Raw genomic sequence first — 20,252 nt, 5'->3', positions numbered from 1 at the left:
GCGTAGGTGACTCAAAAGCAATGTTGGCATTTATAAAAGCACTTTAAAAAAAAAAAAAAATCCCTCATGCATTACATTTTAGTTGCATCATAACAGTTGCATCAACGTTAAGTACTGTATTCTCCAGAAATAACAGAAATGCTTTTCCTCAGATCCATAGATGCACACCAAGCCACCTGGATATGCAATGTGAAAATACAGACAGATGTTGCATAAACTACATTTTCCAAATTTTTGGAGAATGGTTTATTGGTTTGGAGAGTGGTTTGACAGAGTTATGACTGGATTGAACACGTGGGCAGTAAAGCTTATGATCCCAAAACAATGATTCCAGTTCTTTTAAGCTTAATTTCCTTCTACTGAACAATCACTGGTGACTGAGAAATTTGACAGATCTAAAATATTCCTAACAAACAAGCCTGACCATAGGTTATCACCTACATTATCAGTATGAACATTCAAATGTGTTGCATTGTCTACGCAAAAATAATGACACGTTCAAAGAATAGCCTTAAGTAACGACATCATTTGTGATGGGCGGTGGATCGGATTTGACTGCTGTTTGAGCACCCTCTACTGTTGGGAAATAGGGCAAACAAAAGTAACGCCCTGTACCCCTGTCCAGGGACACACGAGACACTATCACAATGAAAACAGAGAACATCAGATGGGTCCCATTTCATTTATTAGCTCAAAAAGGAGTGTTAAGGTCATTGCTCTTCTTCTCATTAAAGACAGTACAAGAAATCTCATTTACACGTAAAACAGTACTTGAAGCTCTGTAGTGTAAGGCAATGTTAAATTCTCTGCATTGCTAGGAACAATAAAACAGACGTCAGTACAGGGTTTAACTCCACGATCAGGCTATACAGAAAAAAGGTAGTAAGGCACTCTTCTTGGACAATTCATTTAGATTCTAACCCATATTTTGCCACAGCAGTAACATAGCAACAGAAAACCTGCAGTTACGACAAGCAGCCTCTTTAGATTCCACTCCTGACAGTATAAGCGTCATTCTAATAGGAGTACTCTGAAGACAGAGGTAAGACGACCCTCTCACTTTCTGGGAGACGTTTAGTATAAAGGAGGGTCATACTGCCCCAGCTGCTAAAGCATATCAATTTAAAGAAAACTCCACCCCAAAAACGGTCTTTGTTTCATTGGTCCATTGTTAACGGTCTCAAAATGTTTTGCTTGTCAGCAATCAAGTTCAACATATGCCATTTTCAAAACACATCATACGGGGATGATTTCGTCATCCTGTTGCTGCATCATATGACACAAAAAGCCTCATTCAGGGATGATTTCTGTGTTTTGAAAGTTCGATATCTAGAAAACTTGATTGCTGACAAGCAAAAACATTGAAACTATGTCAATGGACTAATGAAAAAAAATACCAAAAGATAAGAGTAAAGGAAAACTCCATCCCAAAACTGTCTGTAGTGTGTAGAATAAAAACATCATCACTGGGCATCAAAACTACACCTTCATCCTAACGAACCCTCATCACCTCATCTCTACCAGTCTCCTCATCACTAGCCAACTCCACGGTATCTATACAGTGTTAATCAGAAACTTCATCACACCAACGTCGTCCCCGGGATCAATTTGCTACCACATTGAGCCGGCTGAGTGGACGTGATTACCATCACACGTCAACACTAAATACCTTCCCTATGACCTCACCGAGAAGAGACCTGGTCTACATACAAGAACCCACCATTCCAACTGCTACACTCAAATCTTTTCACATGGAACCAGCATACATGTAGATATGGCACAAGAGACAAAAACAGATGACATACGTGACAAGACAGTGACAATTCAGGGGATCAATTAATCAAACACGATTAGACAAAGACAAGAGCAAGGATCAAATAGGAACATTAACTAGAATTTGGAACAGTGATTGGTGACTAATCAATGGTTTTGATACAAGCAGGGAAAGGGCACTGGAGGAATTGAGCATGGAAAAAAACTGAAAGCAAATGTGTGCATATTCCACTTTAGAAAGAGCAAAGAAATCAAGACCATTACAAAATCATGCAAAGAAAAAAAAAAAGATTTCACCAGGTGTTCCTTGTTCCCCTGCACCTGCTCTGACAACCATGAAGGCAATAACCTTAAGAGCCACACTTATGCATTCAATGCCATTCAAACATTCAATGAAAGTGCAATTTGTAAAAAATAAATCAACAAAATGGTTGCGTCACATACTTCGTATACAGGTGTAGACTAACAGTGAAATGCTTCCTTACAGGCCCTTCCCAACAACGCAGAGATAAAAAATAATAAAAAAATAATATAATAACACCAGGAATTAATTTGCAATCCGAGTTGCATCGGTTCGTGCCAATATTCACAAGCTGCTCTTTGTGTGTGCCTATTCAGTCATAAATGATCAATCATTTATGCAATGAGCAACAAAAAAAAAGAAAAAAAGGAAATACATTCATTGTGGAGACACGTAGGTTCTCAACTTCACTTGTCAGCTGTTCACTGTGTGAATTCATGAATCTATATTAAGATATCTAAAACCGCACAACACAAACGTTCATCAATACAATCTAAAATCCTTGTTATCAGAGAAGAGGCTACTGAAGCAGGGAAGACATGTACACTCAAACAGTGGGAGCATTGTGACACTACATTGCCATCCAGTATACAAACTATCTATCCCATGAAAGGACACCATCATGTAATCCACAGGTCCTGTTATAGAGGTGAAAGGTCATTCTTTAATCCGGGGGGGGGGTCCATAACTGGGCCGTCCTCCCCACCTGTAAACATTTTAAAGTCCTTCTGACACAAGTGACAGTTGCTTGTCCACAGTCTAAGTCCTATTAGCAAGCGCAATAACCCAGTACTAGACAGGACTCTTCACAGAGGAATTGCAGTGTGACCACTTAGTTTCAACCCAGTCCAACATTAGTCCATTAGTTTCAACTCAGTCAAAGATGAGTAAAAATGTTATTACATAGAATTAACAAGTCAATTCAGGCCAAAGACTCCAGGAGCGGTTCCACGGGAAGATATGCCTCTAGTTTGAATACTTCAGAGCCAGCTAGAGGAGAAAGAAAATCATAATTTACACATTCTAGATCATTTCCTATTAAATAAAAAAATGATTCACTTTCGATGGGCCACTTGGGAGGGCATTCTAGGGCCTGATTCTTTTGTTTGTTGATGAGGTTGACCTGTAGCTCTGCTGGCTTTCTCAGTGGGTAAACGTTCTGAACAAAGTCAACGTACACAGCAGGATAGCCATAGTGTGGAAAGATGCACACTTCATAATAAAAGTGGGACCAAAGTGGACCAAACTCAGGGGGTGAAGTCAAACTTTTACCCACATGCTGAATTTGTGTGTGTTAGCGTGTGTGTCTATACTATTTACATTCAACAATGTCACACCTTGTGAGCAGTGTCTGCAAACTGCTGGGCTTTGTGCATTAGGTCTACCGTCTTGTCCTCAGCCCGGCCCAGTCTCTCCCCACGCTCCTGCAGGGCCTGGCTGGCCCTCTGGACTACACTACCCATACTGCCCCCTGGAGGGCGCTGCCCACTCGGTCCTGCTCTAGGACCTGCTGCACAACACACAGGGACAGAGAATAGTGCATCAGAGATAGGATACTCAGAAGACTGCAAACAAATCCTGTTCAGTGATAATTAACCATTTTAAAACAGCCTAGGCATGAGTTCAGTATATTCATGGGTGAAAGTGTCAGAGAAGGAGTGCTGATCTAGGATCTGTTCATATAATAATATTCATTATGATCCAAAAGGCACTCCTACACTGAGACGCTTTGTGGATACAAGCCCTGGACTGGTCAGCTTAGGACAAAGACAGCAACATTTGCTGTCGCTCTGTGTCTCTAGGCCCTGCTACCGCCTGGCACCTCTCCCAGTGCTACACATGACAACCCCCCCTGTCAGTGGGTTCAATGGGGAGCCGCGTTCCTTCTCAGTCTCCCTGCCCCGGAGACTCAAGGCCAGCCTTTGTTTTTTAGCAGGAGGTTTGGACACAAAGTCACCACTCATCTAGGCACAACCTCATAGAAGAGCCATTCTCTACTGCAGTGGAGAGGTGTAACAGAAGACAATAGACCAAACCCATCCATCTCCTGAGAGAGGATTAGGAATCCATGAGAATAGAACAGACACAGACAGCCACAGGCCTACTAAGGTCATCACCACACACCTTTTGTCATCTCTGCAAAGATTGTGTTGCTACTCAGTGAGTATTAGGGGTTATTTGGGCTTTTTTTGACTCACTTACCTCCAGCCTGAGAACGGCTTTGGTTTGAAACCATCACCTTCTTCATGCGATTGAAAAAGACCTTGCAACGGTACAGGACCAGATTCATTTTGCAGGCATCTGTTAGAATGACAATGACACAAATAGTGGAATCTGATAATAGCTGTATTATAACCATGATCAAAACAGGCAAATAGAAACTACAGAATCAAACATGATATTGGGAGTCCCTGCCATATTATATGAGATGATAAGACAAGCCACTCCTAGGGTTGACCCAGTGGTCCCAGAACAATTCACACTCACATATGACTCAAATTCACTCCCTAACCCTTCCACTAGCACTTCGATTTGAAAACATGGAAGGGTTAGGACCAAGGAGAAGGAAGTGAATTGGGACCGACTGTTGATAGACTGGGCTTATCCTTCAACACTCCCTTACCTCCTGTGAGTTTGGACTGACAGTTGACAAACTCAGTATGATGGGGCCTGGGACCCACGGTGCTCTTCCGTCTAGCCTGGGCCACTGGTCCTCCTATCTGGCCCACTTGGGCCCCTGGGCTACCCTGGCCCCCTTGGGCCCCTGGGCTACCCTGGCCCCCTTGGGCCCCTGGGCTACCCTGGCCCCCTTGGGCCCCTGGGCTACCCTGGCCCCCTTGACCTCTTTGCCCCTTCTGCTGGTCCCCGGCTGGGCTACCAGGGACCCCCTCCTTGCCTTCCCAATAGGTCTGACAGGCGTGGTACATGATCTGGATGAAGATGCACTTCTCTGGCGCTGAGCTGGCCACCCATTGGTCAAAGGCGTTGTCGAACACCAGGTCAAACTCTGGGCAGTCCTGAGGGAGACACACAGGAGGGATACAGTATAGGTCACAGGACAGTAGGGGGAATAGTGGTCTAAACATCCCAGCCAATAGGCATGTATACTGGTGGTGAGGTCACCTTGTTGGGGTTGATGCCGTTGACCTGGCGAAGCTGCTCCACGGCCCACTGTGACCTTCTGGTGAAGGGGGCGGAGCCCCCAAACTGCTTGACTTTGGTGATGAGGAGCTGAGCTGGCCTCTTATTGGTCACTGGGGAATTGAGAGGAGTCAAGGGTTTACAAATATGCCAATACTGAAAGGTAAGCAAGCACACTTCATAACACCCACAATAGAGGATGTAAATGTACTCCCTACTAGAATCAAGATTAAAAGACACTTGATAAAAGACTGGCTATCCAGTAATGGATATGTGTTTCATTGTGAACAAATTAACCCAACACAGAAGGCATTAGCGATCAGTCGCCATCACAGATCAACAAACAGACCACCAATGCTTATTCTTCTTCAGTGGTTTCTCTTGTTCACACGATATGAGGGTTTTGTAATTGGGGGGGGGGGGGAATGGCAGTGCCAGCTGAGGACACCCAGCCAGCCATCACCCACCCATCAGTGGTGTTTGGGTAGGGCCAGTGAATGACCATGGCTCTGGGTGACTTCATCACAGTAACAATAGCGACGGGTGACACTGAACACAGCTAAATATATGTGAATGACCCCTCCTGCTCAATTCTAGGATCCATGTCCTCTGACAGTGTCAGATGCAAAGATCTTAGATTACCAGCAGCACAATGTCGTTCTTGCAACACAATGAATAACTCTGCATCCTTCTGTTTAGACAATGCCACTATGAGACTTTTATTTTCAATAACCTACTGAACAAGCGAGTTGTACATAACAGGACTACAGAGTAGCAACAGGACAGTGAACTGTAAAAGTCACACTGATCTATCAACCTGTCATCTCAATATACCCGGGCCCGTATTCACGTTGAGTCTCAATGTAGGACTGCTCGTCTGGATCAGGTCTCTCCCCTCTTATTCATTATGATTTAAAGCTGCAATATGTAACTTTTTGGGCTTACCTGACCAAATGCACATAGAAAGGTGAGTTATAGATCTGTCATTCATATTGAAAGCCAGTCTAAAAAGCTGTAGATCTGTTCTATGTGCGTCATTGCTATGCTTCATGTTCTTAAGTTTAGTTTGAGAGGCTTTTACTTTCAGTTTTGTACACCAGTTTCAAAACAGCAGAAAATACTATATTTTTGGCAATGGAAAATATATTACACAGCAGTTTAACTGGTAGTGATTCTCTACACTTGCTTGTTGTCAAATACACTTATTTATGACAATTTCTGCATAGTGCATCCTTAAAAGGCAAAACTCATCTTAGATCACCACCTACACTGAGACATCAAAAAAAAATCCAACAAAACAAACGCTGAATGCAGATGTAGTCATGTTGTTGTATGCATTAAAAAAACCAGGTGTTACCTGACAAACAGATGTATGTCATGTATTCTCCCTTGCCTCCAGTGGGTAGAAAGGGGACCCTTTTCCTTTTTCTCCTCTTCACCTCCACAGCCACTAGCATCCTCTCATCCCGGGGAGCAAACACCGCCCTGTTGATAGCTGACTGGATATTCATGGTGGGACTGGGTGGAGGATATTGGATGAGTGATCTATGAAGATAGTAGACAGTGAGACTGATGATTAGATTAGTTTAGTAGTCACATGCACAGAGTCACAGATGTAATTGCAGTGTACAGTGAAATTCTTATGTCCCTGAGCTCCAACAGTGCAGGTCAAAGAGAAGTGAACGAGACAATAATTAAAATATATATTACACATTTACAAGTGTAGCAATGATAAAAGGCCATTAGTGGGTGGGGGCAGGGTAAGTATCCGTTGGGGGGGGGGGTGTCCATAGGGAGAGAGTAGCGGGGGAGTAAGTGAGAAGTGAATGAAACATTGATATATACATATTCATTAACGTAATCTTGATTTCCTGTGTGCCATATATGGACCATCATTAATCATCAAGGACCCTTAGAGGGTTATTTCTAACTAGTAAAGTGGTGAACGTTACACCTCTAAAAGTGGCAGATCATTTAAATCAGTTGTGGATCTATTTTACTTGACCGGAGTGAATTAAATGAATCGTCGCAAAATGATTTGCAATAAAAATTCTCCATGGTGGCCTTCAGAACAATTTGCAAGAGAGCAGAAATAATCGTTTACGATACCTGTTTTGTTGTTTTACCCCTCACTCCTTCGAGACGCAGAAACAGGGAAGCTGCAGTAATGCTCACCCAAACTATTCCAACGCCTTATAGCGGTGTTGTTTTGTCACACAACAACAGCAAGCCTTGCGGAGAAGGCGAATCTGTCTGGGACGCCATCCCATTTGAGCAAGTTAGAAGTCACGTGGGAAATTGTACTGTTGAGTTGAATCTCATTACAATACATTTTAATAAATATAAATATTAATCTTGGTTTAACATAATTATCTTTATTATTTGCAGGTTGCAAATATCTGGAACATATTGATTCAAAAAAAATTGTACTCTTTCAGTACTGTAAAAACTTCCTTGGACATGAAACTACTTTAAAAAGCGTAGATATTGGGATTGATCCACGAAATGAGAGCCTTTTGCATCCCTTTAATATTTTAAGTAGAAATTGTGCACAAATATTTGATTTTAAAAGCCTGTTATATTACATTGAGTGACCACATGGAAAATTCAATAAATCCGATTATTTTTATATGAATAAAGACTAACGTGACAAAATGTCCCTCTGTGATTCCTCCAAAATGTCTCTGAAGTTTTCAGCATCATTACAAAGCTCTAGTTATTTTGTTGTTTTGACAAAGTAATTTCTGAAGATCATTATGTATTTCATGTGATTAGTGATGAATTTTAAGGTAAAAATAAAATTAAAAATCAACTGTCCCTCATTTTAAGGACAACCCTGTCATGTGACCTGAACTCTCGTTTTAACATGGTGAAACTACTCCTTAAAAAAAAAGATCTGAAGACACATTGAACATCTAATAGTCAAATCATCGTGAGCTGGTTCTATTCTTTTTTCCCATTTTCTGGTGTTTTGTGGTTGAAAACTTAAAAGGGGCGAGCATAACACGTCAACCCTGTTACCCATAGACAAGCTAGAAACGTTTTCACAATAAATATAAAAATTGTCAAGCTTGCATTCGATTGCCCCTCCCTGTTGCACACAACAAGCTTCCATTCCCCGTCACAGGAGATTTATGGCGGATTTAAGATGAAGTCGTCAACACTGTTACGGTCAACCTTGTTACTTTATTTGGCACTTACTGGAGTATTTTTTTAATTTAACCTCTTCAGATGGGAAAGCCATCTGTTTTTTGTTAGGTATGAACATGTGCTCTTTTTGACAGAATGTTAAAATTAGGTGAAGTTACACTACTCAAAAGGCACCTAATTGGTGGAATGACCGATGGGCCGTCTTGTCTTTGTTCATGAGCACATATGAATAAACTGAGACCACAGACAGACAGCTGTAGAGATACATTTTAATGTATAACAAAAGGGTTACCAAGGTTAAGCATTACGTCATTAATTTGAACAAAACACAGGTTAAAAAGAGTGAGCAATGAGCATGACAGTGGATTGGGCAGTAAGTGGAAACATGTCCTCTAGTGCAAGGCAAATGGGAGTATAGCTGAAGAATGGACTACCCACAACACAATCAATCACAATTCAATGCCCTTAGGGTACAGTACATTTAGCCTCGAATGACAACTCTATGCACAATTAAGAGAAGATATCTATGTCAGTTACACATTATGGCACATGAATGGGTAAGTTGTAACATAAGGAAGAAGGAGGTATCAGCTTGCTATGTTTGAGTGTAACAGTGACAGTGTGACATGTAAACAAGGATATGCAAAACCAAGGAGTGAAGCACAAACAAAATCCTCTAAATACTCTTTTCACACTACTGAGCCAAACTTAATCAAGCTGTATTGGAACTGGCCTGGTTACGTATGCACCATAGTTGCTGGAATGACGCTAGAAAGGACAAAGTGAAAAGAAAATATCTGTGCCAGCACAGTACAGTTCCGCTCGGCCATATAGTGTGAATCAGGCATTTGTAAGCGCAGACGCAACGGGATGACACAGTAGCATACCTGGGAATCTGACAGTATGACTTAACAAGGGATGGACTCAAACACATCTGAGGAGAACTTAAACAGCAAACATTCACAAGACGGCAAAAAGGCAAACTCTTAACACATACTGTGTACAAAATACATGACACCAAACATATTAAAAAAAAACTTCCTGATGGCAAGCTTGATTATGGCAGAGATCCAATTTGAGTGATGTCGCTCTGTATTAGTGTAATACATTTGTTGTTGTTTTTTTACTTTAAAAAATCATGGAGGAACCCTCCAGGTGACTTTCAATGTGGCATGCTACAATCCCCCACTACTAGTAAGACAATCTTAAGCAGAGCATATTCATCCCTGTCTACGTACATACTGCACATCATGCTTCCTTTTCATTTTGGCCCGAATAGTTATTGATTTAAATAAAGTGTTAGAATTGTAAGGAGTGTACTCTGCAGACTTCTCTACTGCTACTCTGTTTCAGATCAATGGATGCACATGAAACATTTTGAGTCCTTCATGTGTGTGTTTTACCGATATGTCGTATCTCTGTTCGTTGCCTGACTAGAAAGTGCCGAAAAAAATGTAAAGCTACCGTATATGTGCAACATGTCAGTGTTAGTATTACAAATGGAGTGCTCTTTTCGATCAAGACAATTCACAATAGAACAAAGCAATTCGGCCGGCCTTCCTATGGACCAGCAAACCGACCGAACCTGCCACTGTTATAAGAGAGCTAAACAAAAACTGTATTTGGCAACTTTGCTCAAGTTGTGTATCCAACATTAGTATTTTTCAGCCTAGTCTTGCAGTTAGTCAGTGTAAACATAATTTGGCGACTCCACGCATCGTCGCAGCAGTACAGTTAATGTATAGAGCTGCATTTCATTTAGTCTAAGTATGCTCCATCCAATGTCATCATCATTCATTTGGCTTTAACCCTAGCCAGGTTAAACTGAACGGATAAAACAATGGTGAGTGCAGTGTTTCCGTCTGGCTACTTCAACCCTTCCATAACAATCCACTTTGATCGACCTGACGGGTTGAAATCAAACGATGCAATTGAACGGGTTTCAGTGTGCTTCTCTGAGGCATTCAGACCATGAAAGGATGGATTTGAATGTAACTCTCTCAACAGGCTAAACATCTGAATGAGTGTTGATGCTCAGAGTTGAGAAAGGTTAGGCTTGAGCCATGGCTACAGTTTCAGGAGTCACACAGACCGAGTCAAAGCTGTGTCCGACACCAACACAGTCCAAGAGACACAGTCATCATTTACGGTCACAGGAAAGAGGAACAGTCTTAATTGGGGTCGGTGGGTGCTTTGGAGGGGAGACGGTATTCAATAAACCCACAGGGGTGGATGAATTGACAGCATTGGGAACATTAGAGGAACAGTCACTATTAGAACCCGTAGGGTAAAGGGAACGGTCTCTGACGAGATCACCACCAGCTGACCACAGGCTGTGGAGTGGTCTCTGACACACAGACATGTCTCCTCGGTCTGGTTGCAAGATCAAGTAGGTGTGTTTGTGTGTGTGTTGGCTGTGGGTTAGGATAACTCTGGGTTATCCTCAGAGAGCTGAGTGGGATACTCCTGTCTGTACATGAAAGTGAGAAGAAACAGTGCCACGTCGTGTGAACACCAATAGGCAGTGTGAGAGGTCACCGCCGACCAATAGCGGCTCTCCACCATGCCCTCTCGCAGTTCAAAGTCAATACGCCTCTCCAACTCCACTGTAACACACAGAAAGACAAAGAGTTTCACAACAAACACACACACACACACAAAACACGCACTTTAAATACTAGCCATAGATACGGGGACAAAGCAGTTACAAAACGCAATAGGGAAACCTCTGTCAAAAATTCACTGCTGGCTTTCGAAAACAATATGAGGGAGTAGGGTCCAATACATTTTTCATATACTTAAAAATAATTACGATGTGCTTGATTTAGCCTGCCTAGCATGAGTTTGCACTTTTGGTTATGACACCGGTTTGGTTCTTTGGCTGTCCCCCCCATAGAATAACCCTTTGAATAACCTATTTAGGTTCCAGGTAGAACCCTTTCCACAGAGGGTTGTACATGGAACCCAAAATAGTTCTACCTGGAACCAAAAAGAGTTCTCCTAGGGGTACAGCCAAAGAATACCTTTTGGAACGGTACTACAGGGCAGAGTTTATAGATTTCTTCCTTCAAATTAGTTTTTCCTGGCCACTGTGCTCTTGCTTCTGCCTTTGCTTGGCTCTAGGGCTGGGTTACTGTAAAAGCACCTTGTGACAACTGCTGATGTAAAACGGGCTTTACAGACACATTTGACTGACTGATTGATTGTGCCTGACAAGCTAAATCAAGCACACCTCAACAATTTCGTATAAAATATTTGCAATGCATAATTGATCCAGGTCTGTGGGGAGCACTAAGGTAGAAGCTTCGGTTGAATAGATCTGGTATAGGGATACGTACATGTGGTGTTGTCCAGGATAGCCGAGGTGGAACGAGACATGGAGTGCTCTATTTCTCTCGTCTCCTCGACTACCGCTAACTTCTCCACTAACTCCGCAGCCACGCCCTCCTCCCCTGACACGGCATTATCCACCTCTAAGACCCCGCCCTCCGAGTCAGAAGGCTCCTCCTCCACGCCGCCCACGTGACCACTTGAGCGCGAGAAGCGGGAGAAGAAGATCCCGCCGATGCCTTTGCCGAGACTTGCTGCGCCTGCCGAGACAGAGAGCACACAGCGAAACTCAAAGACAGACAAGCACACATGCACACACTCACGATCACATGGCACAGCACAGGACAACACATAAGTCTACTAACTTCTCACAGATATAGGCAGGAAAATAAGGGAACATTTATACTGTACCTTTCACACCCGTTGATTTACATAATTGCAGTAGACTTGGTCCTATACTGCAAAGTGTTCTGTAAAAATACTATCTAATCATGAATGAAGGAAATCCTTTATTCATAGGTTCTATAGTGTCAATCCCTGTGACAAGACTTAATGGCTCTCCATTGATTTGTTGAGGCTGGGTTTTCTGGACAGTGGTTCTGTGCTTGGCTTGCTGCTACATCAGCTATGCAATCTACTTCTGTTTCAGCGAGCAAAAATTAGGTATTTCCACAGAATAAAAAAAGTATTACACACACACACACAGACACACACACATATATATATATATATCTTAATGCGTAGGTCTGTCCTTGACTAAAGCCAAACAGCTCACTCTCTCTACTATAAAATAACAAAATAAGCCAATTTCAGGAAAGACCAAAGTAAAAAAACACCAACAAGATAAACAAAGGGCAAAGTCTAAAAAGCAAGGAGATAAAAATGAAGAATCCACCACTGAAAGTCCCTATGTCTCTCCCTTCCTCCCCCCGTCACTCATTCTCTCTCTCACCCATAATACTGGCTTTCCCCAAGTTCGTAATGGACTCTCCGTAGTGTCTTCGGGCCTGAGGGGGGGAGGTACAGGGGCTAGGGAGGCTCTCTGTGTCCGAGACAGATGCACTTTCCTTCAGTGCAGGGTTGAGAAGCGTGGGACGGATCTGGTCGTACGGAGTCGGACTACTTGTGTTATACCTGTAGATCCCGGTCACAATACAATACATGTCATTCACAAACACTGATTCGTACAAAACTGCTCCAAGGGTGCTGCTCTGCTGCCGATTCTGTGCTGTCCCAATATATGTGTGTGTGTGTGTGTGTGGTTGTGTGTACTGACTGTGATCTATTCTACTCAAAATAAAATACTAAATCCACTACTCACCAGTGTATTTGGACAGGTGAAATGTTACTGTAGTTCTTTAAGATTAGGGGCTCCAATCGGTACGCCTGAAAATACAGCCATAGGCATCATTAAGCACTTCCATCATGCCAGCAGCAATCTCGGAACCGGAACCCAAAACCAAATCGTACGTACACTATCTAGCCAGCCACTTGATTTGACTCTGGAAGCACAAACGGAAACAGCAGGTATGTTTCCAACCCTACCAAAGCCCTTCCTGAGCCCCTTTCCCTTCCAATCCTTTACGGATCTGCTACAGTATACCATCAGTGACTGACTGCATGACTGAATGACTCTACTGTCTGGTTCAGTTGGTTGGCTCACCACAGGGTCGGTAGGATGAAAGACGTTGAAGAGACGTTGGCAGATGGATTTGGGTAAGATGTGATCCTGGGTCACGTTGTTCCCCGGTCGGATCCCTCGCAACGCCAAGAACACGGCCAGGGGAGAACCCATGCAAAAGAAGTTCTCCACCTATAACAAAATAAAAGGCACAGAGGAAATCAGAGGGGAACCGCGGTTAAATCCATGGCTCAATCTATCTGTCATAACAATTAGAAGGAATGAAATATGGAATTTGTCACCTTAAATTTCAAGGCTGAAGAAGAACCTTCAGATGATGGGGATTGCAAACCAGCAAACTGATTTTCCAAATCCCGTAACCTTTAGACATGAATGCAACACCAATATTATCACACAACCGTAAATGAAACATAAACATTCAACACTGGGGACAAATGGCGGTGGGATCTACAGAAAATCCTACAGAAAATGAGTTGGAAAGTTGAAGTAATCCCTCCCTGTTTGAGCCAGTTTTTTCCCCCTGTTTGGTGCCTAATGAATTTGACCCTGGCCAGGGTCGTGAACAGACGTTTCAGGGAGATAAAATAATAAAATAAAAATACTTTCATAATTCATACACTACATGACTAAAAGTATGTGAACACCTGCTCGTCGAACATCTTATTCCAAAATCATGGGCATTAATATGGAGTTGGTCCCCCCTTTGCCGCTGTAACAGCCTCCACTCTTCTGGGAAGGCTTTACACTAGATGTTGGAACATTGCTGTGGGGTCTTGCTTCTATTCAGCCGCAAGAGCATTAGTGAGGTCAGACACTGATGTCGGGTGTGGCTCGCAGTCGGTGTTCCAATTCATCCCAAAGTTCTTCCACACTGATCTCAACAAACCATTTCTGTATGGACCTTACTTTGTGCACGGGGGCATTGTCATGCTGAAACAGGAAAAGGCCTTCCCAAAACTGTTGCCACAAAGTTGGAAGCACAGAATTGTCTAGAATGTCATTGTATGCTGTAGAGTTAAGATTTCCCTTCACTGGAACTAAAGGGCCAAGCCCAAAACATGAAAAACAACCCCAGATCATTATTCCTCCTCCACCAAACTTTGGCATTGGGCAGAAATTTGCCGAACTGACTTTCTGGAAAGGTGGCACTCTATGGCGGTGCCACGTTGAAAGCCACTGAGCTCGTCAGGAAGGCCGTTCTACTGCCAAAGTATGTCTATAGAGATTGCGTGGCTGTGTGCTCGATTTGATATACCTGTCAGCAACGGGTGTGGCTGAAATAGCAGAATCCACTAATTTGAATGGGTGTCCACATTCTTTTTTTGTTTTATATATAGTGTATCTCGGCAAAGGCCTATTTATTTCTAAAACAACACACTCTCTCATCATCAACAATTGTAAGCAAGCTAGTTACATTCCCTCTTAAAGACATGAATGCCATCGGGAAAATCGGGTGATCATTGATGTTGCTGACTGATGTAAATCTACAAGATAGCTAGCTCAATTTATTTTACTGATTGTGATTTACCTCTTTATGTCATTCTGCCTCTATCTGCTGCGGCTATCAGCCAACCAGACCAAATATTGATGATGATATAGGCTAAAGCAAGTGTTAACAAGTGTTAATACAATTTTATGCTGCTGTGGCAGTACATGTTGTTTTTTGTACTATTTAAAGTGAATTATTTTACAAAGACAACAAACACGTTAACAACACCATAGAGTACAACAGTATGAATCATAATATCCATAAAAACCTAGTGGTCAAACAGAGAAATGGGTCCAATCGTTTTTCCACCATACATTTTCCCCACAGGGGATTTCAGAAACACAAAATAATGTTTTAATAACCGTCTAAATCTGTCTCGGACAACGTGGCGTTTATCAATATATTTGCTTGTATTTTACACCCAACAAATGAAATGCTAATTAGCTGCTGGCTATCATAAAGAACGAAAAATGCCATGATGATCTGGACGAGACTGCTCAATCGAGGCAAAGGTAAGAATCTCTAGATTAACTATCTAATGTTAGCTAACTGTAGTAATGAATAAATTGTCTAAATTCCTCTACATTTACGCGTTAGCAAAGATGCCAGCTAAAGATGACGTGCTTGCAGGGATTTGTAGTCTTGCGTGATGTCTACTTTGATGCTAATTAGCATTTTTGAATCTTGAGAGTAAATAGAGACGAATATATAGACAAAAGTCACCTTGTCCGAGAGATTTACATGGTTATCAAAAAGTCACACCAGGGTAAGCCTACACAAAACACAGCCCTTATTTTAAGTGTTTCTATAATCCCCTATGGGAAAAATGAATGGTGGAAAAATGATTGGAACCATTCGCGTTTGACGGTTAGGTTTTATGGGTATTATATGACACCTCTGTGGGGCTCTATAAAGAGGGGGTGTGGCCTGGGTCCTATCAGGACACACAGGGCACCCGGCGGGTCCTGCCAAAGCACGCCCAGCATCCCGTGTGCAACGAGTCAAGCCTGGGGTGGGGGATGATACTGTTGGCAGTACTGTTGATATATAAACTAGGTAGCTAGCTACAAACACTTGACCTGTGATCGCATCTCTCAAGCCATGCATGTTTGGGTACTGGGAGCGCACGAGCTCCGTACACGGCAGCTAAACAGGCACAACCAACGGACGGGTTGGGGGGTGGCAAACTTGACGACGACTTGCGGGCAGTGGGTTCCAAACAACAATGACAAAACAAAATAATATTTTTTTGGGGAGGGGAAATTAGAGCCTGACCCTGGCTATTGAGTGTCTACCTACCTGAGTCGTGTGAGTCTCAGCTCCTCTTGTAGGTGACGTTCCTGATAGCTTGACCAGCACTCTTGCATCTCTTTTGGCTCCGGCGATAGTTCTTCATGATGGAAGCGTACGGGGTCCCAGCCTGTCATGATGTCGAAGGTTATGACACAACCCAGGGAGTGGGACACGATGGACACCTTACCACTCTCCTCAAACTCGGGGTTCCGCATGCAGAAGAGTGTGTATAGACGATTCAGCTCCTGAGTTAGACCCCTAGTTATCTACAGACACACAAAGCATGATGAATTACATTTGTGTATTAGGCTGCAACTGCAAATTGGTAGATGTTAGAATTTGAGATTGAGTGTGTGCGTGTATGTGGTAAAATATGCATGGGACATGCAGACAGGTGTGTGTGTGTGTGTGTGTGTGTGTGTGTGTGTGTGTGTGTGTGTGTGTGTGTGTGTGTGTGTGTGTGTCTAGACACATGGCATGCGAAAGTGGACACTATCATATGTCTACTGTATGTTTATTTGACTCACAGTGATCAGTGGGCCCCTATAGTTGTCTACTCTACAGACATACAGTGGCACCAAACATGGGGAGGAGGGGCTCATAGGATTCATGGTAATTTATTTGGAATGTTAATGAATGGGTGGTGCCATTAACTAAGAGAGTCTCACCTCGTCTCTGTACAGAGGGCTGGTGTAGTACATGATGTCCATAGCACTGCTGTTGAGCATGTCTCTGAGTCCTCGAACTTTGTCTGGAGTGATGGAGTCCACGGTGTCTGCAACCATCACACAACCACACACACACCAAGTCATCTACAAAGACATTTCAGTCCCTCCGGTATGTCAAACAGTGGGACTACAAGCAAAATGACCTATCTATACACACTAATAGCTGATGTTACTACTTAAAGGGATATTTTATTTCACCTTTATGTATACAGGTCTGTCTCATTGCAAGAGAGACAAGACAAGAAAAAGATACACATACACATACGATAAAAACCGGACTCTGCACCCTGCCATCTATGCTACCATGAGGTTTATTGGCGACAACGTTTCTCAACTACTCAGGTCTTCAATAGGTCACAAAGTAGGTGTGGCCAAACTGGCCAGACATACCTCCATCCAGGCACAGTTTGGACCTCCACTCCACAGGAAGGAACTCCACATGCTCTGTGGAACGATCGGAGAAATGCTTCTCCTCCATCTTCCTAGCAGCGTCCCTCATCCTGTAGACGTGTAAAGGCACAGAGGAAGATGCGCATAAACAAACGTTACACTACCAAGAATGTTTGGTCATATATTCTAGGAATACCCTCTTCATGAAGCTTTATGAGCGCATTATTATTGTACAACATAGCTGTGAATAAGTGATCATAAACAATGGTGCCGCGACAGCTTTAGATTGAATCTTCCAGGTCCAATCGTTGGTATCCTTTCTCCCACTCTGCTCGCTTTCCGTACAATAATACTAGACTATAAACATATGAGATTGTATAAAGCTCTATGGCAGGTTCTGATAGGGTTTTATACAGTATTATAACAGAGTTCATTGTTCCTGTAACTCACATGCTTGTGTTCCTGATGATGCGGCCCTCATCCATCTTCTGGCCAATCCCATGCACCACAAAGACAATGTGTGTTGTTTCGGGCGGTGTGTCTTCGGGCGCTGCCTCCTCCACATAGCCCCGATGGAGACGCGTCCCACTACTGCCAGCTGAGGAGGACACAGGGGAATTATACCAGTTATTATACAGAACACTGTAAATGTAGTTTTATACAGTACAGAAACACAGTATTTGAGCAAATCCCACAAAAGATTGCTAGTTCTTTCTGCCAAAATTGATGTTTTTACTCAGGATCATTATGAGATGAAAAAAAATACATGCTTATGACAAGGCTTATAATGCATTATAACCATAGGTGCACAATTGTACCTGCAGGTTTTAAGTTAGATGTTATACACCTCGTTGTAGGCAGTGAAACACAGAGGATTCTTATTTCCCCTCAGTGGGGATACAAACCTTTGGAGAAGCCCAGTCTCTGGGTGACAGTGCGTGCGATCTTGGAGGTGGTGGCATCACTGTAGAGATACACCTCGTCCACACTGTGCCAGTCCACATGGCTTCTGCTCAGTTTCAAACTGTGGATCGCTGTAAGAATCAAGAGGGAAATTAATTAACATCGACCTAATAACTTCCTTCCGTTAATGTGAATTAAGTCTCCAGTGACTTTTGTAGAAATCCCACTTCCATACACCGCTTGCATGCACTCAATCAAGGGTCGTGTTCAGTAGGTAATAAAACGGAAGAAAATTGTCCAGATATGAAATTGTCCAATAAGAATCGCTTGTTTTTGTTTTCTGCGGTAGCCATGTGCGAAGTTCTAGCCACGTTATTTTCTTTCCTTATTCAAAGTGTTTGTTTTTTGGGCCCAGAACCGGTGTGTGTTGTTCATCCATATCATTCACATAGAATGTGACACAATACACCCTTCATCAACACTGTCACGCCAGACGCCCCACATGGCACGCCCCCGTCCCACTTGCCATTGAGTCCATCCACTTTACAGTCCTTGCTGTCCACTGCGGTGGTCACCACCTCGGTGGCAGTCTCGTAGATCTCCCTCATCTGGTGGCCACGAAAACGGGCCAGGTGCTCCAGCTCGATGAGGTCACTCTCGTCCTCCTCCAGAGGAAGCCACGTGCCGTCGATGAACCACTGGCCCCTCATCACAGGAATACGGTCCTGCTCTGTGGACAAAGGGGTTGCGATGTATGGTCATGTCGGTCCATCTGTATTGAATGAGCAGTAGGCTAACTTTGCTCTATGCTCGGACAGATGTGGGACTGTTATGACATGCTTATTGAATAGGAATGGCATAAGTGTGATAAAACCAATATTATTAACAAGACAAATAGCACGAGAGAGAGAAACATCTATAGTGATAAGAATAGGCTACTCACGGTTCCAGTAGACGGGGTAACATTCTTTCTCTTTGACATCCACTTCATAGAGACCCCCTCTGACGCAAACAGCCTCAACGTTGACACTTATGGAATCCAGGTCGATGTCATCCGTCTCGTATCCTCCCTCCCCTCCACCTTCCTCTTCTCCTGTTGCCGGATCCGCCTGAACAGCTCCCCCCTCCGCCACATCCTCCGGTTGGGCCTCGGACCCCGTGGCTGACCCACTGGGGTTCTCTGGTTCGGTGGCATGATTGCGACATTTCACCTTGCAGGGGTGAAGTTCACATAATTTGCGGTAAATTACTTCAATTTTCAAAGAGTCGTGTCCAACAAATGGCTTCCAGGTTTTCTTGTCTTCTTTGTAGAACCATCGCACTTCCTCTGGTCCCAGCTCGGTGACGACCTCCCCGCGGTGTCTGGAACTGTTGGAGCGGTTCCGCTTCTTTGTAGTCACACTCCCATCACTTTCGGTGTACTTCAGGTCGTTTGTGATGTCCAAATAGCCTGTCCCTAAGTCGGGGAGAGAGTGATAGCCCGAGTAAGTTTCACCCACTAGGCCCAACATCATGCCGTCTTGAGATAAACGGTGATCGCCTAGCAACAGCGGAGGCAAGTGCATTTCCAAGCCGGACTGGACCGAGTCCATCTCCCCGTGTATAGTCTCTCCCATCGGTTCCTCGTAGCAGGACACAAACACATCATTGGCCATATCCCAGTCATTGCTGCTCACGGAATTATTATCCGAGCTCAGTCGACGGGTAGTCGGCTTAATGTCCTTAAAATTGCTCATCACTTGACAAAAAAAATCAACAGCTTGTTCCCTAAAAAACAATATGGCCTACGTTCTCAAACGTATTTATTTCTGCGCCTCTTGTTGACCTTTAATTGACAGTCATAGGTCCAGGACTAACGGTTTCCAAACCTCCTCCTTGATTATTGTAAATGCCACCATCTTTGAGCCGGTTCATCCACTCAGTACCCAGATACAGGCTACCAAATTGGAGACTTTTTGAAATTGCTGATAGATATCCTACTACTCAGAGACCCATTTTGTCACTGCCAGTAGGTTTACCTGTTCACTTATTCTATTCGCATGCCTATCTGCGACTTGCTTACAACATAATTACAATGGTAGACTACGTGCTCCTCCTCCCAAATGCGCGAAA

General features: G+C 43.3%; 2 protein-coding genes across 2 annotated transcripts; both read right to left on the bottom strand.

The window, feature by feature from the left end:
• Positions 1–208: 208 nt before the first annotated feature.
• LOC139415288 (syntaxin-binding protein 6-like) lies at positions 209–7,458 on the bottom strand. The gene is made up of 7 exons (XM_071163308.1): positions 7,325–7,458; positions 6,573–6,760; positions 5,198–5,328; positions 4,698–5,091; positions 4,277–4,375; positions 3,412–3,584; positions 209–3,064 (listed from the first exon to the last, which is right to left on the bottom strand). The coding sequence occupies exons 2-7, from the start codon at positions 6,724–6,726 to the stop codon at positions 3,041–3,043; spliced, it is 975 nt and encodes a 324-aa protein (XP_071019409.1). The 5' UTR covers positions 6,727–6,760; positions 7,325–7,458; the 3' UTR covers positions 209–3,040.
• A 1,162-nt stretch (positions 7,459–8,620) lies between these two features.
• On the bottom strand, positions 8,621–20,245 carry LOC139415285 (phospholipase DDHD1-like). Its single transcript, XM_071163303.1, has 13 exons — positions 19,084–20,245; positions 18,667–18,870; positions 18,143–18,271; positions 17,688–17,835; positions 17,238–17,347; positions 16,788–16,894; positions 16,126–16,385; positions 13,619–13,697; positions 13,359–13,508; positions 13,017–13,081; positions 12,648–12,829; positions 11,704–11,955; positions 8,621–10,971 (listed from the first exon to the last, which is right to left on the bottom strand). The coding sequence occupies exons 1-13, from the start codon at positions 19,874–19,876 to the stop codon at positions 10,787–10,789; spliced, it is 2,664 nt and encodes an 887-aa protein (XP_071019404.1). The 5' UTR covers positions 19,877–20,245; the 3' UTR covers positions 8,621–10,786.
• Positions 20,246–20,252: the final 7 nt, after the last annotated feature.

The sequence above is a fragment of the Oncorhynchus clarkii genome, chromosome 8 (assembly GCF_045791955.1).
Source record: "Oncorhynchus clarkii lewisi isolate Uvic-CL-2024 chromosome 8, UVic_Ocla_1.0, whole genome shotgun sequence".
Taxonomy (NCBI): domain Eukaryota; kingdom Metazoa; phylum Chordata; class Actinopteri; order Salmoniformes; family Salmonidae; genus Oncorhynchus; species Oncorhynchus clarkii.
Note: the sequence above shows the minus strand (reverse complement) of the source record. Positions and strands in the feature narration are given on the sequence as shown.

What these genes read in the sequence shown, in the direction of transcription:
- LOC139415288 (XM_071163308.1), bottom strand. Translation starts at nt 6,726, where the DNA reads ATGAATATCCAGTCAGCTATCAACAGGGCGGTGTTTGCTCCCCGGGAT. An exon ending in GACATACATCTGTTTGTCAG is followed by an intron (nt 5,329 to 6,572) that starts GTAACACCTGGT and finishes TCAATTCCCCAG; the next exon opens with TGACCAATAAGAGGCCAGCT. An exon ending in AAGCCGTTCTCAGGCTGGAG is followed by an intron (nt 3,585 to 4,276) that starts GTAAGTGAGTCA and finishes TGTGTTGTGCAG; the next exon opens with CAGGTCCTAGAGCAGGACCG.
- LOC139415285 (XM_071163303.1), bottom strand. Translation starts at nt 19,876, where the DNA reads ATGAGCAATTTTAAGGACATTAAGCCGACTACCCGTCGACTGAGCTCG. An exon ending in CTTCAGCCTTGAAATTTAAG is followed by an intron (nt 13,509 to 13,618) that starts GTGACAAATTCC and finishes ATTTTGTTATAG; the next exon opens with GTGGAGAACTTCTTTTGCAT. An exon ending in TCACCTGTCCAAATACACTG is followed by an intron (nt 12,830 to 13,016) that starts GTGAGTAGTGGA and finishes CGGGATCTACAG; the next exon opens with GTATAACACAAGTAGTCCGA.